Source organism: Trachypithecus francoisi, unplaced genomic scaffold (assembly GCF_009764315.1).
Source record: "Trachypithecus francoisi isolate TF-2019V2 unplaced genomic scaffold, Tfra_2.0 Lachesis_group10, whole genome shotgun sequence".
Taxonomy (NCBI): Eukaryota; Metazoa; Chordata; class Mammalia; order Primates; family Cercopithecidae; genus Trachypithecus; species Trachypithecus francoisi.
Window position 1 is genome coordinate 31,385,964 of NW_022681455.1, and position 19,374 is coordinate 31,405,337.

The following is a 19,374-nucleotide window of genomic DNA, read 5'->3' on the forward strand; positions in this document are numbered from 1 at the left end:
AATTTGTAGACCAGGCTGGCAGACTGGAAGCCTAAACTGTAGTTGCTATTGTCAACCTCAGGCAGAATTTTTTCTTCTCTGGGAAGCCTCATATTTTGCCCAAAGGCTTTCAACTGACTCAAAAAGTCCCCCCCAGATTTTTGAGAGTAATTTCCTTTTCATAAAATCAACTGACATCAGATTTTAGCACAACCGCAAAACACCATCATATCAACATATAAATTAGTGTTTGATTAAATAACTAGGTGCTATGGATTAGTCAATTGACACATAAGACCCACCATCCCAGCCCATGCTTGTGAACTTGGCACCCATTAACGTTTTCTTAAACCATACTTAGTCTCCAAATAAAAACAACTATAAAGTCACACATTTGCCAAAGATGATACAACTAGTTTGCATCCAACTAAAAACACACTAACCCTTTCCTCAGAAAAAGAATCAAACCGAATGCATGCATGATATACACTCTTCTCTTTGATATACTATAACCTCAATACCATGTTTAAAAAAAGTTTGAAAATCATTAATAAAGGGAACTATTAGCACATCTTACGTTTTATTATAAGATGATCAGGAAAAGATGAAAACAAAGGTTTTTGCTTAATACATGTACAGATACATACACACAGACATAAATATCTTTATAAAATATAAGAAGGTAATACTAATAACGTTTGCCATCTTTATTTCTATAACAGGTCACATGGTTACAGCTGATTATTTATTTACTTACTTATTTATTTGAGACAGGGTCTTGTTCTGTTGCCCAGGCTGGAGTGCAGTGGCATTACCTTGGCTCACTGCAATCTCCACCTCCTGAGCACAAGTGATCCTCCTACCTCAACCTCCTAAGTAGCTGGGACTACAAGCACATCACCAAGCCTGACTAATTTTTTGTATTTATTTTCAGTAGAGATGGAGTTTCAGCATGTTGCCCAGGTTGGTCTCACATTCCTAATTTAAGCAATCCACCCACCTCAGCCTCCCAAAGTGCTGGGATTCAGGCATAAGCCACTGTGCCGGCCAAAACTAATATTTATAAATACTTTTTTCTTTTTTTACTAAGCATCCCATATTCCCATGGCCTTCAGCAAGTTCCTCAGCTGATTAGGTTTCTTTTCCTGCTTGGATGACTTAAACCTTCATTCCTAAAGGGTATGTGTCATTAGTAGTCCTACCTGACTTGGGTTGTTTTAGTTTTTATTGACTTTAATTATGGCAGAGTATTAGTAAGAGATGCTCTAAAAGATCTTCTGTGTTCCAGACATAGTCTTATTTGCTGCCATTGTGTAGTAGCAGACCAATTCCCCGTGATGACCAGGACCAATCACCCCAGACAGTGCAGTCACTCCTTCCTTTTCTGTTGATTCAGAAGCGTAAGGAGCTGAAGGGGCCGGGTGGCTGTCTTAGCTTCCAGTTCAATGGAATCATTTCTGTGTCTCCTGAGGGCATATTCTTCCCTTTAGTAAACCTCTAGATCCTGATCTTGTTCCTCCTGATGGGGCAAGACCTCCCAACCAAGGTCTCTAGCACCTCCTACAGGTGGGTTTGGCCTGCAACAGGTCTGTACCTCCCTGAGACAGAGCTCCCAGCGGAAGGGGCAGACTGCCATCTTGGCTGTTACATAGCCTTCACTGGTGGTACTTCCAGGTACTGGAAAATCAGAGGCAACTAGGGACTGGAGCAGACCCCCAGCAAACTGCAGCAGCCCTACAGAAAAGTGGCCAGATTGTTAAAAGAGTAAACAAAAGAAGAGAAAAACAAAACCCATTCGAAGGTCAGCAACCTCAAAGATTGAAGGTAGATACGCCCACAAACATGAGACGGAATCAGTGCAAGAATGCTGAAAACTCAAAAAGCCAGCAGGGGTTTGGAACCAGGCTAAGGCTAAGATGCCTGAAACAACAGAAGCAGAATTCAGAATACGGATAGGAATAAAGTTCACTGTGCTAAAGGAGCACACTATAATCCAATGCAAGGAAGCTAAAAATCCAGATAAAACATTGCTGGAGTGAATGACAAAATAGCCAGTATAAAGAAGAACGTAACCAATCAGATAGTGCCAAAAAACACAATACAGGAATTTCATAGTGTAGTCACAAGTATTAATAGCAGAATACCGCAAGTGGAGGAAAGAATCTCAGTGCTTGAAGACTGACTTTTTGAAATAAGACAGGAAGATAAGAATAGAGAAAAAAGAATTAAAAGGAATGAACAAAACCTCCCAGAAACATGGGATTATGTGAAGAAACTGAATCTACAAATAATTGGTATACCTGTCATGGGGAGAATGGAACCGATCTGGAAAACATTTCAGGATATCCATGACAACTTCCCCAATCTAGTTAGACAGGCCAACATTCAAATTCAGAAATGCAGAGGTGGCAAGTAAGTTACTCCATGAGAGGATCATCCCCAAGACACGTAATCATCAGATTCTCCAAGATTGATATGAAAGAAAAAATGTTAAGGGCAGCAAGAGACAAAGTCCAGGTCACCTACAAAGGGAAGCCAATTAGACTAACAGTGGACTTCTCAGTGGAAACCCTACAAGCCTGAAGAGATTGAGGGCCAATATTCAATATTCTTAAAGAAAAGAATTTCCAACCCAAAATTTCATATCCGGCCAAACTAAGCTTCATAAGCAAAGGAGAAATAAGATTGTTTTCAGACAAACAAATGCCATGGGAATTCATTACCACCAGACTTGCATTACAAGAATTCCTAAAAGAAGCACTAAACATGGAAAGGAAAGACAGTTACCAGCCACTACAAAAACACTGAAATACACAGACTGGTGACACAATAAAGTAACCACATAAGCAAGTCTGCAAAGTAACCAGCTAACATCATGATGACAGGATCTAATCCATACATATCAAGACTAACTTTAATGTAAATAAGCTAAATGCCCCATTTAAAAGACACAGAGTGGCAAGCTGGATAAAGAACCAAGACCTATCAGTATGCTGTCTCCAATACACTCATCTCACATGCAATGACACACATAGGCTCAAAATAAAGGGATGAAGGAAAATTTACCAAGCAAATAGAAAGCAGAAAAAAATCAAAGTTGTAATCTTAGTTTCTGACAAAACAGACTTTAAACCAACAAAGATGAAAAAAGATTTTTAAAAAGGGGCATTATGTATGGGTAAAGGGTTTAATTCAACAAGGAGATCTAACTATCCTAAATATATATGCACCCAATACAGGAGCACACAGATTCATAAGCAGGTTCTTAGAGACCTCCAAAGAGACTTAGAATCTCACACAATAATAATGGAAGACTTGAATTCCCCACTGACAATATTAGACAGATCATCAAGACAGAAAATTAACAAAGGTATTCAGGACCTGAACTCAGCCCTGGATCAAATGGACCTGATAGATATCTACAGAACTCTCTACCCCAAAACAACAGAATATACATTTTTCGCATTGCCACATGGCACTTACTCTAAAATCAATCACACGATTGGAAGTAAAACACTCCTCAGCAAATGCAAAAGAACTGAAATCGTAATAGTCTCTTGGACCATAGTGCAATCAAATTCAAAATCAAGAATAAGAAATTCACCTAACCATACAATTAAAGAGAAATTGAATAACCTCTTCTTGAATGACGTTTGGGTAAATAATGAAATTAAGGCAGAGATCAAGAAGTTCTTTGCAACTAATAAGAACAAAGATACAATGTACCAGAATCTCTGGGAAATGGCTAAGGCAGTGTTAAGAGGGAAATTTATAGCTGTAAATGCCCACATCAAAAAGTTAGAAAGATCTCAAGTTAACAACCTAAAATCACAACTAAGAGAACTTGAGAACAAAGAGCAAACACATCCCTAAGCTAGCAGAGGACAAGAAATAACAACAACCAAAAAAATTTAACAAAGGTATTGTCTCCTGAAGGAGACAGAAACACGCAAAAGCATTCAAAAGATCAATGAAGTCAGGAGGTTTCTAAAAAAATTACGAAAATATATAGACCACTAGCTAGACGAATAAAGAAGAAAAGGAAGAAAATTCAAATAAATGCAATCAGAAACAATAAAAACATTACCACTGACCCCACAGAAATATAAGCAACTACCAGAAAATGTTATGAATACTTCCATGCACGTAAATGAGAAAATCTAGAAGAAATGGATCAATACCTGGACATATATACTGCCCCCAAGACTGAACCAAGAAGAAATTCAATCCCTGAACAAATAACGAGTTCTGAACTTAAGGCAGTAATGAACAGCCTACAAACCACAAAAAAGCCCAGGACCAGATGATTGACAGGTGAATAGGCTCAGCCCAAAAGCTTCTTAACCTGATAAACAACATCAACAAAGTCTCAGGATACAAAATCAATGTGCAAAAATTACTAGCATTTCTATACACCAACAACAGATAAGCCAAGAGCCAAATCAGGAATGAACTCCCATTCACAACTGCCACAAAAAGAATAAAATACCTAGGAATACAGCTAACTTAGGAGGTAAAAAATCTCTACAAGGAGAACTACAAACCACTGTTCAGAGAAATCAGAGATGATGCAAACAAATGAAAAAATTTCCTGTGCTTATGGATAGGAAAAATCAGTATAGTAAAAATGGCCATACTTCCCAATGTAAAGTACAGATTCAATGCTATTCCTATCAAACTACCATTGACATTCTTCACAAAACTCGAAAAAAAATATTTTTAAATGCACATGGGACGAAAAAAGATCCCCAATAGCCAAGGCAATCCTAGGCAAAAGGAGCAAAACTGGAGGTACCCGGTACCTGATTTCAACTATACTTCAGAACTACTGTAACCAAAACAGCATGGTACTGGTACAAAAACAGACACATAGACCAATGGAACAGAATAGAGAATCCAGAAATAAGACCACACACCTACAACTATGATCTTGGACAAACCTGACAAAAACAAGCAATGGGGAAAGGATTCCCTATTTATAAATGGTGCTGGGATAACTGGCTAGCCATATGCAGAAGATTTAAACTGAACCCCTTCCTTACAACATATACAAAAATTACCTCAACATGGGTTAAAGACTTAAATGTAAAACCCGAAACTATAAAAACCCTTGAAGACAACATAGGCAATACCATTCAGGACATAGGCATGGGCAACGATTTTATGACGAAGGTGACAAAAGCAAGTGTAACAAAAACAAAAATTGACAAATGGGATCTAATTAAACTAAAGAGCTTCTGCACAGCAAAAGAAATTATCAACAGAGTAAATAGACAACTTACAGAATGAGGAAAATTTTTTGCGAGCTATGCATCGGACAAAGGTCTAATATCTAGCATCTATAAGGAACTCAAACAAATTTACAAGAAAAAACAAAACAACCCCTTTAAAAAGTGGGCAAAGCATATAAACAGATGCTTCTCAAAAGAAGACATACATGCAGCCAACAAACATATGAAAAAAAGCTCAACATCACTGATCATTAGAGAAATGCAAACCAAAACCACAATGAGATAACATCTCACACCAGGCAGAATGGTGATTATTAAAAAGTCAAAAAATTCAAGATGCTGGCAAGGTTTTGGAGAAAAAGGAATATTTATACACTATTGGTGAGAGTGCAAATTAGGTCAGCCATTGTGGAAGGCTGTGTGGTGATTTCTCAAAGACCTAAAGACAGAAATACCATTATACCCAAAGGAATACAAATCATTCTATTATGAAGACATATGCACACATATGCTCATTGCAGCGACATTCACAATAGCAAAGACGTGGACTCAACTTAAATGCCCGTCAATGATAGACCGAATAAAGACAATGTGGTACACATATACCATGGAATACTAAGCAGCAGAAAAAGGAATGAGGTCATTTCCTTTGCAGGGACATGGATGGAGCTGAAAGTCACTATCCTTAGCAAACTAATGCAGGGACAGAGAAGCAAACACTGCATGTTCTTACTTATAAGTGGGAGCTAAACGATGAGAACGCATGGAGACAGACAGGAGAACAACACACGCTGGGGCCTTTCAGAAGGTGGAGGGTGGAAGGAGAGAGAGGATCAGGAAAAATAATTAATGGGTATTAGGCTTAAAAACTGGGTGATTAGGCCGGGCGCGGTGGCTCAAGCTGTAATCCCAGCACTTTGGGAGGCCGAGACGGGCGGATCGCGAGGTCAGGAGATCGAGACCATCCTGGCTAACACGGTGAAACCCCGTCTCTACTAAAAATACAAAAACTAGCCGGGCGAGATGGCGGGCGCCTGTAGTCCAGCTACTCGGGAGGCTGAGGCAGGAGAATGGCGTAAACCCGGGAGGCGGAGCTTGCAGTGAGCTGAGATCCGGCCACTGCACTCCAGTCCGGGCGACAGAGCGAGACTCCGCCTCAAAAAAAAAAAAAAAAAAAAAAAAAAAAAAAAAAAAAAACTGGGTGATTAATCTGTGCAACAAACTCCTACAACACAAGTTTACCTATATAACAGCCTGTACCTGTACCCCTGAACTGAAAATAAAAGTCACAAAAGGAAGTGAACTGCGGATTCTGCCCGTTGCTGAGCAGGTCTATTTCAATTATGCCAACCAGTGCTAAGGAAATAATCACAGGGTGGTCAGGGGCCCTCTGGACCTGCTATGAGAACAGTTCACGGATATTAGGGCTTCAGGTTTTCTATTCTTCCTAATTTAGTCTTGCTAGGTTGTATGTTTCCAGGAATTTATCCACATACTCCACGTTTTCGAGTTTGTCAGTACAGAATTATTCATAATAGTCTCGGATAATCTTTTGTATTTTTGCAGTATCAGTTGTAATGTTTCTCTTTTTTTTTCTGATTTTGTCTGAGTCTTGTCTCTTTGTTTCTTGGTTTGTCTAGTTAGTGGTTTATCACTTTTGTTTATCTTTTTGTAGAACGATCTTTTCACTTTGTTGATCATTTACATGGTTTTTAGAAGTCTTTATTTACTTCTGTTCTGATTTTTATTATTTTTTCTGCTAATTTTGGATGTGGTTTGTTGTTGCTTTTCTAGTTCCTTGAGGTTCATTGTTATATTGTTAATTTGTAGTGTTTTTACTTTTCTAAGGTAGGTATTTATTGCTATAAATGTCCCTTTTAGCTCTGTCTAAATGTATCCCACAGGTTTTGGTATGTTGTGTTTCCATTTTCATTTGCTTCAAGAAACTTTCTGATTTCCATTTTAATTTCTCTACTGACTCAATGGTTATTCAGGAGCATGTTGTTTAATTTCCACGTATTTGTCTAGTTGCCAAAGTTTCTCTTAGTGTATATTTCTAGTTTTATTCCATTGTGACTGGAGAAGATATTTGATATGGTTTCAACTTTTGAAAATTTGTTGAGACTTTTTTGTGGCTTAACATAGGCTCTCTCCCGGAAAATGTTCCATATGTTTATGGAAAGAGTGTAGTATATTCTGTAGTGTTAGATAGAATGCTCTGTAAATGTCTGTTAGCTTTATTAGGTCTAAAGTTTAAATCCAATGTTTCTTCTTGATTTCTATGTAGATGATCTGTCTAATGCTGAGGGTTGGATGTTGAAGTCTCCACTGTTATTATACTGGAGTCTATCTCTCTTATTAGATGTAGTAATTTTACAGGCTGCTCTTTGTTAGAAAAGAAAATGACTTCGGGGCTGCATTTCATTAAAAGGAAAACCTTACTGAGGACTTCCGTACCCTCACTATCTGCCTAAATAATTTCTTCTTAACTTCTATATCACTGCCAGCCTCTGAGCCAGAATGAGGTGACACAGAGAGGCTGAGACTGTGCAGAACACATTTTGGCAAAGATGGCTGAGTGACAGTAGTGATGTCCAGTTTCCAGGAACAGCAGTGACATCTCTCCTGGCCTCAGTGTCCAGTGTCCAGCACCAGGGTGTCAGAGGTGTGAGCAGTGGCGTCTGTGCTCAGCAGTAGGGGCAGTTGTTCCTAGGAGGGACCTGATCCAGGGTGGGCTGTGGATTCTGTTCCTGGATGTGTAGCTTCCAGCCTGCTTCTGTGGCCATCCCCACGATAAAATTAGCCCCCAATACCATGTATGCTACTGTATGTGTAAATTAGAGAAATTTGGTTTCCATGGTTTGCTCCAAGAAGTGAGTGGGAAATGAGTCTGTGGGCGGGTGTCAGAGAGCGGCATTCAGAGGTGTTCCTTGTGTGAGAGCCACATCCTGAACTGTCTACCTGGCCTCTACCCCATGGTGGAGAGAACAACAGGGAATGTCACATCTCATAACTGATGATACACATCCTCCCTTTCCTTTCTGTGAGAAAAATCCTCTTTTAAACATTTTGAAACCCACCCCCCCCCATCCACCCACCCTGGCCACTCTCTGATCTTTGATCTCAGTGGTTCCCAATCTGGCTGAGCAACAGGATTGCTGGTGGGAGCTTAGAAAATACTCAGGCCACTCCCCAGAACCCCAGTCTTAGAATATTATGCAGAAGACCAAGGAATCACTTATATAACAAGCCCTATAGGCAAGTCTGATGCTCAGACATGTGGGATCCTGGTGTTTTTGATCTGGAGACCAGCAACATGAGCTCCAGCCTTGTCATAAATCCAGAATCTCTTGTTTGACTCCGGTGTTTTTGGATCTCAGCACCACGTCCAGATGATCCCTGTGCATATGGGAGTTCCTTGTCTAAGTGTTCCCTAGATGTGGGTCAGAACTGTGCAGTCTGCTCTGGTGTGCTCTGATCAGATCCCTTAGAACTGGAGGTCCAGGGATCAGTCCTTGTGCTCATTCTTTTCCATAGTCAACCACTCCCTTGGTGCTTCGTCCATGCTTGAGGTTTTAAGTATCATTAATATAGTGTGACCTCCTAAATCTATTTCTCCAGCCCGCTCTATTTCTCCTTTCCTCTAAACTCTGGAGTTGTCTGTCCAAATTCCACCCCAGCTCCCCCACCTGCATTCCTAGTAGACATCTCCACTGAGTGCCTGTGATGCCCCCTCCTCAGTATGCTCCTGCCAGAGTCTCCCCATCTCCACTGACAGCAGCTCCACCTTTCTACTCACTCTTTTTACAACTATGGTGTACTTGATTCATCTTTCTCACACCACAGATACAATCCATTGGCAAATGCTGTCAGTCCATCTTCAAATGCATCCAGAATCCTCTGACGTCCCACTCTTTTCCCTGCTCACACCCCAGTCAAGGTCACCGACATCTCCAGCCTGGAATACTGCACTCGCTTCCTACTGTTTTCCCTTCTGCCTCCCTCGTCCCTCGCCTCTCAGTTCTGTTCTCAGCACAGCAGTCAGAGATCCTTCTAAAAGAGAAGTTGTGGCCGGGCTTGGTGGCTCAAGCCTGTATCCCAGCACTTTGGGAGGCTGACACGGGCAGATCACTTGAGGTCGGAAGTTTTGAAACCAGCCTGGCCAACACGGCGAAACTCTGTCTCTACTAAAAATACAAAAATTAGCTGGGCGCCAGAGTGAGACTCCATCTCAAATACATAAATACATACATACATACATACATACATAAAAGAGAAGTTTACCATGTCCCTCTTCTGCTCCAAATTGTCCTCTACCTTCTACCTCACTCAGAGCAAAGGTGAGGTGCTTCCCCATTGCCCTCAAGCCCACTTGCTCTGGCTGTACCTCTGATCTCACCTCAGTTTCTCTCTGGCCAGCCCTCCTGGCCTCCTTATTCTTCTGGGAACACACACACCTCCTGCCCTGGTACATCTGAACTGGAGTTCTTCTGCCTGGAAGAACTTCCCCAGACATCCTCGTGGACAACTCCTCATGTCCCTCAAATCTTTCCTCAAAGCACCTTTGCAACATGGCACACACTGACCACCCCAGCACAACAGCCACCTTCCCTGTCCCCCCTGCCCACACCCTGGATCACCTGTCTCACAGCACTTACACCTTCTAGCACTTTCTGCCTTGCTCTGGTTTATATGTATCTTTCGTCTGCCTCTTCGCATTGGAACACATGCTACCCAAGGTCAGAGATTTTTCTCATTTTACTTCAGTGATGTTCCCCAGATGCAGAACCACTCTGTCCCTATCTGGCTGACAACAAAGGTCAGTTGAATGAATGATCAGTGTAGAGCACCTCCCTATTCTAAAGCCAGTATCTTTATTAACATAGCTTCAGGCCAAATGCTGTTTTGTGGTGACCACAGCACAAGGTCTCCTCACACTGACACCGAGGCTGCCTGTGCTTTTCTCAGCAGTGCTGCTTGTGGTCCTCCCTCCCCCATCCTTCCTCCCACACCAACCCCCCCACACACCACAGCACACAATCAGGTTTCTCTTTTCAGGAAAGAACAGTCCTTGATGCTGGGTCCAATTTCACAAACAAACATAAACCTAAATTTCACTCTGCTTTAGATTTGAGTTGGGATTGGATTCAGCACCAAGATCACTAGAACCAGGGCAGGGAGAGAGGGCAGGAGAGCAGAGCAGAAGAGGAGCCCTAGAAGGAGGGCAGGAGTTGAATGGCTCTGAAAATTTGTCTTAGAATGCACAGAGAATCCCGTGTGCAGGAGTCGTCCTGGGCGATGTCTGAGCCTCTGTGGTCACAGCTCCTGCTGGACAAGTTTCCACTGAAGGGACAAGGACAGTGGAGCAGTGAAGGTGACCCAGCTGAGGACTGACCACATAAAGCCCATGAAGAACTGAACAGCAACTGGGCACAGGCCCCATCCACATTCCGCTCCTCATAGCCTTCTTCAGTCCCCACCTGCAACAGACTCAGCACAGCGAACATGTGGATTCTAGAAGGTTCTCAGGTCTTTATTTCCTCTCTCAAATTTTAGGAATTGACTTAATTAACCCATCAACTTCTCGTGGCAAATACTGAGAAAACAAATTTCTATTCAGATTCTTATTTTCAGTAGGGAAGTAAGAGGTTGCAGCTCAGTGCAGCATGAAGTTCAGACAGAGTTGGAGACATCCAGCCCCAACTCTCTGGAACAGGAAAGATGACTGGGAAGGGAACACAGGCCAGCGTGGGAACAGGGGTCACGGTGGACACGGGGGTGGGTTGTCTCTCCACCTCCTCACATTAGGCTAACAGGGACCCAGACACATTCAGATGCCTTTGCAGAAAGAGATGCCAGAGGCTCCTGAAGTCACAAAGGGGAGGCGTGAAGAAATCCTGCATCTCAGTCCTCACAAGGCAGCTGTCTCAGGCTACAGAAAACATAGTCATGAACAAATTCAGGTCAGTCATGGTAAGTGATGACACTCTGAACAGCCCCCCACAGACTCGAAACATCCCAATCAAAGAATCTCCATTACCCAGGCCTTTCCCCTCTGCCCCACCCCATGCCCACTTCAAATCCCCAGGGTCTCACCTTTACAGGCCATGAGAGACTCATCAGAGCCCTGATCAGATCCCTGGGCACTGCTGCTCCCTGGGGTAGAACAAAAACAGGACCTGGTCAGAACCCACAGGAGATGTGGTGCAGGAGGAATAATGGAGTGGGTGAGCTCCTCCACACTCCCGCCCCCGCCACTTACAGTAGCTCCCGCTTTTTCCTCCTGCAGGACTTAAATGTCCTGTGAGGGGACAGGGAGGAGGCAGGGCCATGGGATCTTGGAGGAACCTCCTAGTCTTGGACCCAAGAGAAGTTTCCAGAACTATGACTACAGACCCAGGGCAGACTCAGGAACACCAGGAAAGCAGGTGTGGGTCCTGGACCAACCGCCCTCCTAAAGCCTGTCCTTAGCAGGCACCTTCCCCTGACTCGTGAATGCTGGAATCAGGACCCCAACACCACAACCATCAAGGTGATACATTGTCCTTCTTGTCACATGTGCTACACAAAAGAGTACGTGCCGGCACACAGGGCCCAGGCTGGGACGGCCGAGGAGTGGATGGTGCTTCCCATTAATGAGACAGGGAACACTTCTACCTGGGACTTGAAACCCCTAATGGGACAATAAAATCCAGACCCTACCCTTCACCCGTTCCTACTTGAGTTCTTCATCCTCCACATCATAGCAGCAACCACAGCCACGGTGATCACAGCTCCTAGGACAGCCAGGCCAGAAACAATGCCCACGTTGGGGATGGTGGGCTGGGAAGATGGCTCTGGGAAGGAGGAGAAGGTGAGGGGCCCTGACCCCAAGGCCTAAGCCCTGATCCTGCTGAAGGGCTCCAGAGGGCTCCTGCTTTCCCTGAGGAAATGTGACCCCTCATCCCCCTCCTTACCCCATCTCAGGGTGAGGGGCTCCAGCAGCTCCTGGTGCTGCACATGGCACGTGTATCTCTGCTCTTCTCCAGAAGGCACCACCACAGCCGCCCACTTCTGGAAGGTTCCGTCCCCTGCTGGCCTGGTCTCCACAAGCTCAGTGTCCTGAGTTTGCTCCTCCCCATCCCACTGCCAGGTCAGTGTGATCTCCGCAGGGTAGAAGCCCAGGGCCCAGCACCTCGGGGAGGTCTCATGGTCAGAGACGGGGTGGTGGGTCACGTGTGTCTTTGGGGGTCTGATGGGAAGAGTCAGAAAATTCAGGGGCTTTGCATCTCTCATGAGACAGCCCAGCAGCACCCATGTGACCACATCCGAGAATGGACAGGACACCTGGGGTGGGGAAGGGAGCACAGAACCCAGACACCAGCCTGGACACAGGCACCTGGGATAATCTCTTATTCCTTGGAAAGTTCCAGTCTCTAAGGGAGGAACAACGACTGCTGATCCTGACCTGAGTGGAGGCCAAGGGACTCAGAAAAGCTGGTTTCAGACCTTCAAACACGTTGAGTGTGAGGCAGAGAACAAGGCCTGAGAGAAAAAGCTCAAGATCAAGGGACCCCTGATCTGTATTCTAGGGACTGTCTTCCCCTCCATGTCCTCAGAGACATCATCCCTTAATTGTCCTAGAGAGCAGAGGGGGCCCTCAGAGGAAATCAGGAAAACTCGTGCCATTCTCCATTCAAGGGAGGGCGACATTCTAGCGCTGATCCCATTTTCCTCCCCTCCTCATGGGAGGCCATCCCGGGAGTTCTATAGGAGATGGGGAAGGCTCCCCACTGCCCCTGGTACCCGCGCGCTGCAGCGTCTCCTTCCCATTCTCCAGGTATCTGCAGAGCGACTCCAGGCACTCGCCCTCCAGGTAGGCTCTCCACTGCTCAGCTTCACGGGCCGCCTCCCACTTGCGCTGTGTGACCTGAGCCGCCATATCCGCGGCGGTCCAGGAGCTCAGGTCCCCGTTCAGGGAGATGTAATCCTTGCCATCATAGGCTAACTGGTGATACCCGCGGAGGAGGCGCCCGTCAGGCCCCAGGTCGCAGCCATGCATCCTCTGGAATCTGTGAGACCCTGGCCCCGCCCCCGCAGTCAGCCCCGCCCACAGAGCTCCGCCCCCGCCCCGACCAACGCTTGGGGACTTCGGCCTAAACTGAAACTGAAACCCGGCAAAGGCGCCCGCGGCACTCCCAGGTCGAGGGTCTTGGGCGGGTCCTGCAGCCTCGGGGTGGATCTCGGACCCAGGCCATCCGTGGGGCATGGGGAGGGGTCGTGACCTGCGCCCCGGGCCGGGGTCACTCACCGGCCTCGCTCTGGTTGTAGTAGCGAAGCGCGGTGCGCAGGTTCACTCGGAAAACCTGTGCGTGGGCCTTGGCTTTCTGTGTCTCCCGGTCCCAATACTCCGGCCCCTCCTGTTCCATCCACGGCGCCCGCGGCTCCATCCTCGGACTCGCGGCGTCGCTGTCGAACCGCACGAACTGCGTGTCATCCACATAACCCACGGCGATGAAGCGGGGCTCCCCGCGGCCGGGCCGAGACACGGCGGTGTGGAAATACCTCATGGAGTGGGAGCCTGGGGGCGAGGAGGGGCTGAGACCCGCCTGATCCTCCTCCCCGCGCGGCTCCCCGGGTCCTGCGCCCCCGTCGGGCGGGCCCCTCGCTCCTCCCCGCCGAGGCCATTTCCCTCCCGACCCCGGACTCACCGGCCCAGGTCTCGGTCAGGGCCAGGACCCCCGAGAGCAGCAGGAGGAGGGTTCGGGGCGCCATGACCCCATTCTAGGCGTCCGGGAAGAATCTGACTCTGGGTGGGAACTTTAGAAGCTGGACCGCGGAGACGCTGATTGGCTTCTCTAGAACCCAGCACCCAGTGGGAGTGGGAATTGGGGCCGCGTTCCGAGTGCCCTGGAAGAAGGACCTGACACAGGTTGGGAGAAGTGAAACTCAGCGGAGTGGGGAATCCCCAACGCAGCACCTCCCCAGTGCAGACAGTACCCTGAGACCCTGAGAGCCACGCCCGGGACCTGGGACTTGGTCCTGATCCCTCTTCTCCTACCCCAAGCCTCTTTGTCACACCGACTGCCTAAGTCCTGGCCAAGGATCTGTCTGTGGAAACCAGGGAGAGACCCCCAGGCTGCGCCCAGATCCTTCCACTTCACTGCTCGTCCTGGAATCCCTGAACCTGAACTGGACTCCCTGCCTCCCTCTCTTACCTCTCCCCTTGGACCTTGTACAGGGAAGCTCACACGGGGAACTTGATGCCAGAGAGTAAGACAGGGGTTTTCTTTCTAAACCTGGTGAAGTTTTGTCTGAAGGCACCACATAGAGAGTCTCATAGAGACCAGTTTCCTTTTTTTTTTTTTTTTTTTTTGAGACGGAGTCCTGCTCTGTCGCCCGGGCTGGAGTGCAGTGGCCGGATCTCAGCTCACTGCAAGCTCCGCCCCCGGTTTTACGCCATTCTCCTGCCTCAGCCTTCGGAGTAGCTGGGACTACAGGCGCCCGCCACCTCACCCGCTAGTTTTTGTATTTTTAGTAGAGACGTTTTCACCCGTGTTAGCCAGGATGGTCTCGATCTCCTGACCTCGTGATCCGCCCGTCTCAGCCTCCCAAAGTGCTGGGATTACAGGCTTGAGCCACCGCACCCGGCTCAGTTTCCTTTTTGTTTATTATGCAGTAGGTAGCACAATATTGGTAATCCCTGAATGATTAGAATTCCAATCTGTAAAAGACTTGTGTCAAAACAGGATTATAATTAAACTCTAAAAGCTCCTGTTTCACTTTGCCAGACTATGGATCTGTGACTCTGGGTTGTTGCATTTAAAATTACCTTCATTCCCTAGCCCTAGTTTCCCTGTGTGAGTCCAGAACATCTCCTGAATACAAAGAAGCAGGGTTTGTTACTGTCTGTTGCAACCGGGAGCCTGTAGTCATCACCTCAAAGTTGAGAGTGCTCCATGCAGTCCCAATGCTCTTCACCGACGCTTAAGCACTGCCTGTTTTCGTGAAGTCTGCACATCTAAGCAGTGAGCATATTTTATTTGGAGGCTTGGTATTTTTGTAAACCTCCCCCCTCCCCACCGTTTTTTTATCATGAGGAGGCCATTAGTTTTTAGGCAGTCCACAAAATATACTGAATACCAATGCAAAGAACCCCCTGCTAGGCTCTTCCACTGCTTTAGAATTCTTTCTCCTTTTCCTCACCTCCTGCTTCCAGCCCTTCTCTCTGTCCCTCTCATCCCTCCACACCTCCTCTCCCCTTAGTCCCCACCACCCTGTCACCCCTGAATCCTGGCACTAACACTGTCCCTCACCTCCTGCCCATGTCTGTTCTCCCCACAGTGCTCAGCAGTCCTGCTAATGTGAGTAAGGTCGTGTCATTTCTTCACTTACTATGGCTGGATTTTGGTCCACCATTTTGCTATATTTTTCAATTGTCTCATATCTTTTGTTTCTCTTCCTCCTTTGCTACTTTCTTATGTGTCAAGTGAACATTTTTTATTTTTGGTTTTAATTCACCTAGTGGCTTTTAGCTATATTTCTTTACACTAGTTTTTTATTGTTGTAAGAATGGAACCCGATTCCTTGACTTTTCACAGTGAAGTTCAGGGAATATTAAACTATATCCAGAAAATAAAGGACACTTCAAATTGTATAGTTTCATTTAACCTATCATTGTGCTATTATTGTTGTGTATATTACATCTATATACATTATAAACTCAATGATACAGTGTAATACTTTTTGTTTTAGACAAGCAGCCATATGTCTTCAGGAAATTAAGAAAATTGGTGTGTATGTGATATGTGTGTGTGCATCATTTCTGTTGTTAATTGTTCCTTTCTGTGTATCTGGGTCACCATCTAGTATCATTTCCCTTCAACCTGAAGAACTTCCTTTAAAATTACATGTAGTACAGGAGCCCTAGGAAATGAATTTTATGGTTTTGATGATCTTTATTTTTGCCTTCTTCACCCCCCCCTTTTTTTTTTTTTTTTTTTTTGCTTGGTAGGATATTTTGTGTAATAAAATTCATCAGTTTTAGCTGTGCTTTTGGTGAATATTGGTAATTATTTATAGTCATGTAAGTACCACACTCCCCAGTAGAGAAACACCGAATGCAAAGAACCCCCTGCCAGGCTCCTCCACTGCTTTGGAGTCCTTTCCCCTGCTCCTTGTCCTCACCTCCTGCTTCCCCAGCTCTTCTCTCTGCCCTCATCCCTCACACCCTCCTCTCCCCTTAGTTCCCACCACCCAGTTACTGTGGCACTGTAGAGAACAGTTTCTTTTCCCTAAAAACCTTTATGCCCCTCTCTATTTAATCCTTGCCTCCCACCCTCACCCTCTTCCCCTCATTCAACCACTGCTCTGCTTTCTGTCGCTGCAATGGTGACATTTCTAGAATTTCACAGACATGCAGTCATATGTTATACAGTCTTTTGTTTGGTCTCTCCCTTAGCATAACGATGTTTGAGATGATGCCATTCACTCATTTTTGTTGCTGAGCAGCTGCTGAGTATTGCTGGAATCCCAGTTTATTCATTGCTTTCTCTATTCTCTAGTTGATTGACATGTGGATTCCTCCAGCTAGGGTTTGTTATTAATGAAGCCACTAGAAATAACTGCTTACAAGTGTGGCCTTACATTTTTATTTCTTTTGGATAAATACATATTTGTGGAATTGCTGGGTCATGTGGTAATGGATGGGTAACTGTATAAGAAATTGCCATACCGCTTTACAAATTGACTGCCACATTTTTTGCATTCCTACCAGCAATATCAGACATTCTTATTTTTTCCATATTCTTGACAGTATTTAGACTTATCATATGTCTTTTTAACTTTACCTATTCTAGGTGATGTGTGATGGCTTCTCATTGTGGTTTTAACTTGCACTTCTTAGATGACTAGTATTGTTTGCTATCTTTTCATGTTCATCTAAGTGACTTATTACATATATTTTATGAATTATTTTGCAAATTCAATGATTAATTCTAGAGACTTTTTCAGAATTTCCTAGTGTTTTCTACATATGCAATGAAGCTGGTGACAAAGAAAGACTTTTGTTTCTTCCTTTCCTATCTATTGACCTTTTTTCTTTTAAAATTATTTTTATTTGGTAGACATGAGGTCTCACTATCAGGCTGGTCTCAAACTCCTGAACTCAAGTGATCCTCCCCACTCAGCCTCCCAAAATGCAGGGATTAAAGGCGTGAGGCACCATGCCCGGTCCTTGTTACACTGGTTAGGATGCCTGTTAGGCGTTTAAACAAGAATGATGAGAGCTCACATGTTTGTTTACAAGGAACTTAAACAAATTTACAAGAAGAAAAAACCCCAGCCCCATCAAAAAGTGAGCAAAGGATATGAACAGACACTTCTCAGAAGAAGACATTTATGTGGCCAAGAAACACATGGAAAAAAGCTCAATATCGCTGATCATTAGAAAAATGCAAATCAAAACCACAATGAGATACCATCTCCCACCAGTCAGAATGGCAATTATGAAAAAGTGAAGAAACACTAGATGCTGGCAAGGCTGTGGAGAAATAGGAACACTCTTACACTGTTGGTGGGAATGTAAACTAGTTCAACCACTGTTGAGGACCGTGTGGCCATTCCCCAAAGTTATAGAACCAGAAATACTATTTGACCAAGCAATCTCATTACTGGGTATATACCCAAAGGGATGTAAATAATTCTACTGTAAAGACACATGCACGCGTATGTTTATTGCAGCACTATTTACAATAGCAAAGAAAAAGAACCAACCCAAATGCCCATGAGTGACAGACTGGATAAAGAAAATGTGGTGCATATACACCATGGAATACCACACAGACAGAAAAATGAATGAGTTCATGTCCTTTGCAGAAACATGGATGAAACTGGGAGTCATCGTCCTCAGCAAACTAATACAGGAAGAGAAACCAAACACTGCACGTTCTCACTCCTAAGTGGGAGTTGAACAATGAGAACACATGGACACAAGGAGGGGAGCAATACACATCAGGGCCTTTGGGGAGTGGGTGGTGAAGGGAGGGAACTTAGAGGATGGATCAATAGGTGCAGCAAACCACCATGGTAGATTATGCATATGTAATAAACCTGCACGTTCTGCACATGTATCCTGAAACTTAAAGTAAAATAAGTTAAATAAAAAAAGAAAGTGCATGTCTTACATGTATACATATGTTCATTGCAGCACGATTCACAATAGCAAAGACCTGGAATCAACCTAAATGTCCATCAGTGGTAGACTGGATAAATCAAATGTGGCACATATACACCACAGAATACTATGTAGCCATAAAAAAGAATGAGATCATGTCCTCTGCAGGAACATGGTGGAGCTGGAGGCCATTATCCTTAACAAACTAAGGCAGGAACAGAAAACCAACTACCACATGTTCTCACTTATAAGTGGGAGCTAAACTATGAGGGCACGTGGACACACAGAGGGGAACATCACACACTGGGGTCCACTTGAGGGTGGAGGGTAGGAGGAGGGAGAGGATCAGGAAAAATAGGTAGTGGGTACTAAGGCTTAATACTTGGGTGGGTACTAATGGGTATAGAAATAATCTGTACAACACAACCCCATGACACAAGTTTACCTATATAACAAACCTGCACATGTGCCCCTTAACTAAAAATAAAAGTTAAATTAAAACAAACAAACAAACAAAGTGCATGTCTGGAAAGAGCATATGGTTGGGTTCCGTGTTTTTTTAAACCAAGTCACACAATCTCTGCCCTTCATTAGAGTGTTGATTCATATAGGTTTTTGTCATTATTGATATGACAAGTTTTAGGTCTACCATGTTATTTTCCCAGTTTTTGTTTCTCTGTTCCTCTTGTCCTGACCCATGTCTTCTTATTAGAAACCATAGAAACAAAAGAAAGTAGAAAAACATCTTTAAAGTGCTGGAAGACAAAAAGGTCAACTAAGAATTCTATATCCAGCATAGATGTCCTTCAAGGATAGGCAAATAAGGAGATATTTCAGGTAAAAGAAAATTAAGAGAATTTCTCACCAGCAGATCTGTACAATAACAACTGGTAAAGAAAATTCTTCAGGCTAGAGACAAATGATACCAGGTGGAAAATGAGATTATCAGAAAATATGAAGATGATCAAAAATGGTAAATATTGAGCTAAGTTCAAAGGCTATCTTGCTCCC

The 19,374-nt window shown here is 44.5% G+C and overlaps 2 protein-coding genes across 2 annotated transcripts in view; one reads left to right on the forward strand and one right to left on the reverse strand.

Annotated features, from left to right (window-relative positions):
- LOC117088391 (class I histocompatibility antigen, Gogo-B*0102 alpha chain-like) overlaps nt 1-19,374 on the reverse strand; it is a 173,254-nt gene that overhangs the window by 130,412 nt on the left and 23,468 nt on the right. The window contains exons 2-7 of the mRNA XM_033219641.1: nt 13,501-13,770; nt 12,994-13,271; nt 12,167-12,440; nt 11,930-12,046; nt 11,473-11,511; nt 11,307-11,366 (exon numbers count right to left, since the gene is read on the reverse strand). Coding sequence (XP_033075532.1) covers nt 11,307-11,366; nt 11,473-11,511; nt 11,930-12,046; nt 12,167-12,440; nt 12,994-13,271; nt 13,501-13,770 — 1,038 coding nt within the window. The remainder of the gene's footprint in view (nt 1-11,306; nt 11,367-11,472; nt 11,512-11,929; nt 12,047-12,166; nt 12,441-12,993; nt 13,272-13,500; nt 13,771-19,374) is intronic.
- Nucleotides 1-19,374, forward strand: part of MICB (MHC class I polypeptide-related sequence B) — a 280,866-nt gene that overhangs the window by 122,149 nt on the left and 139,343 nt on the right. The gene's annotated exons all lie outside the window — the stretch shown is intronic.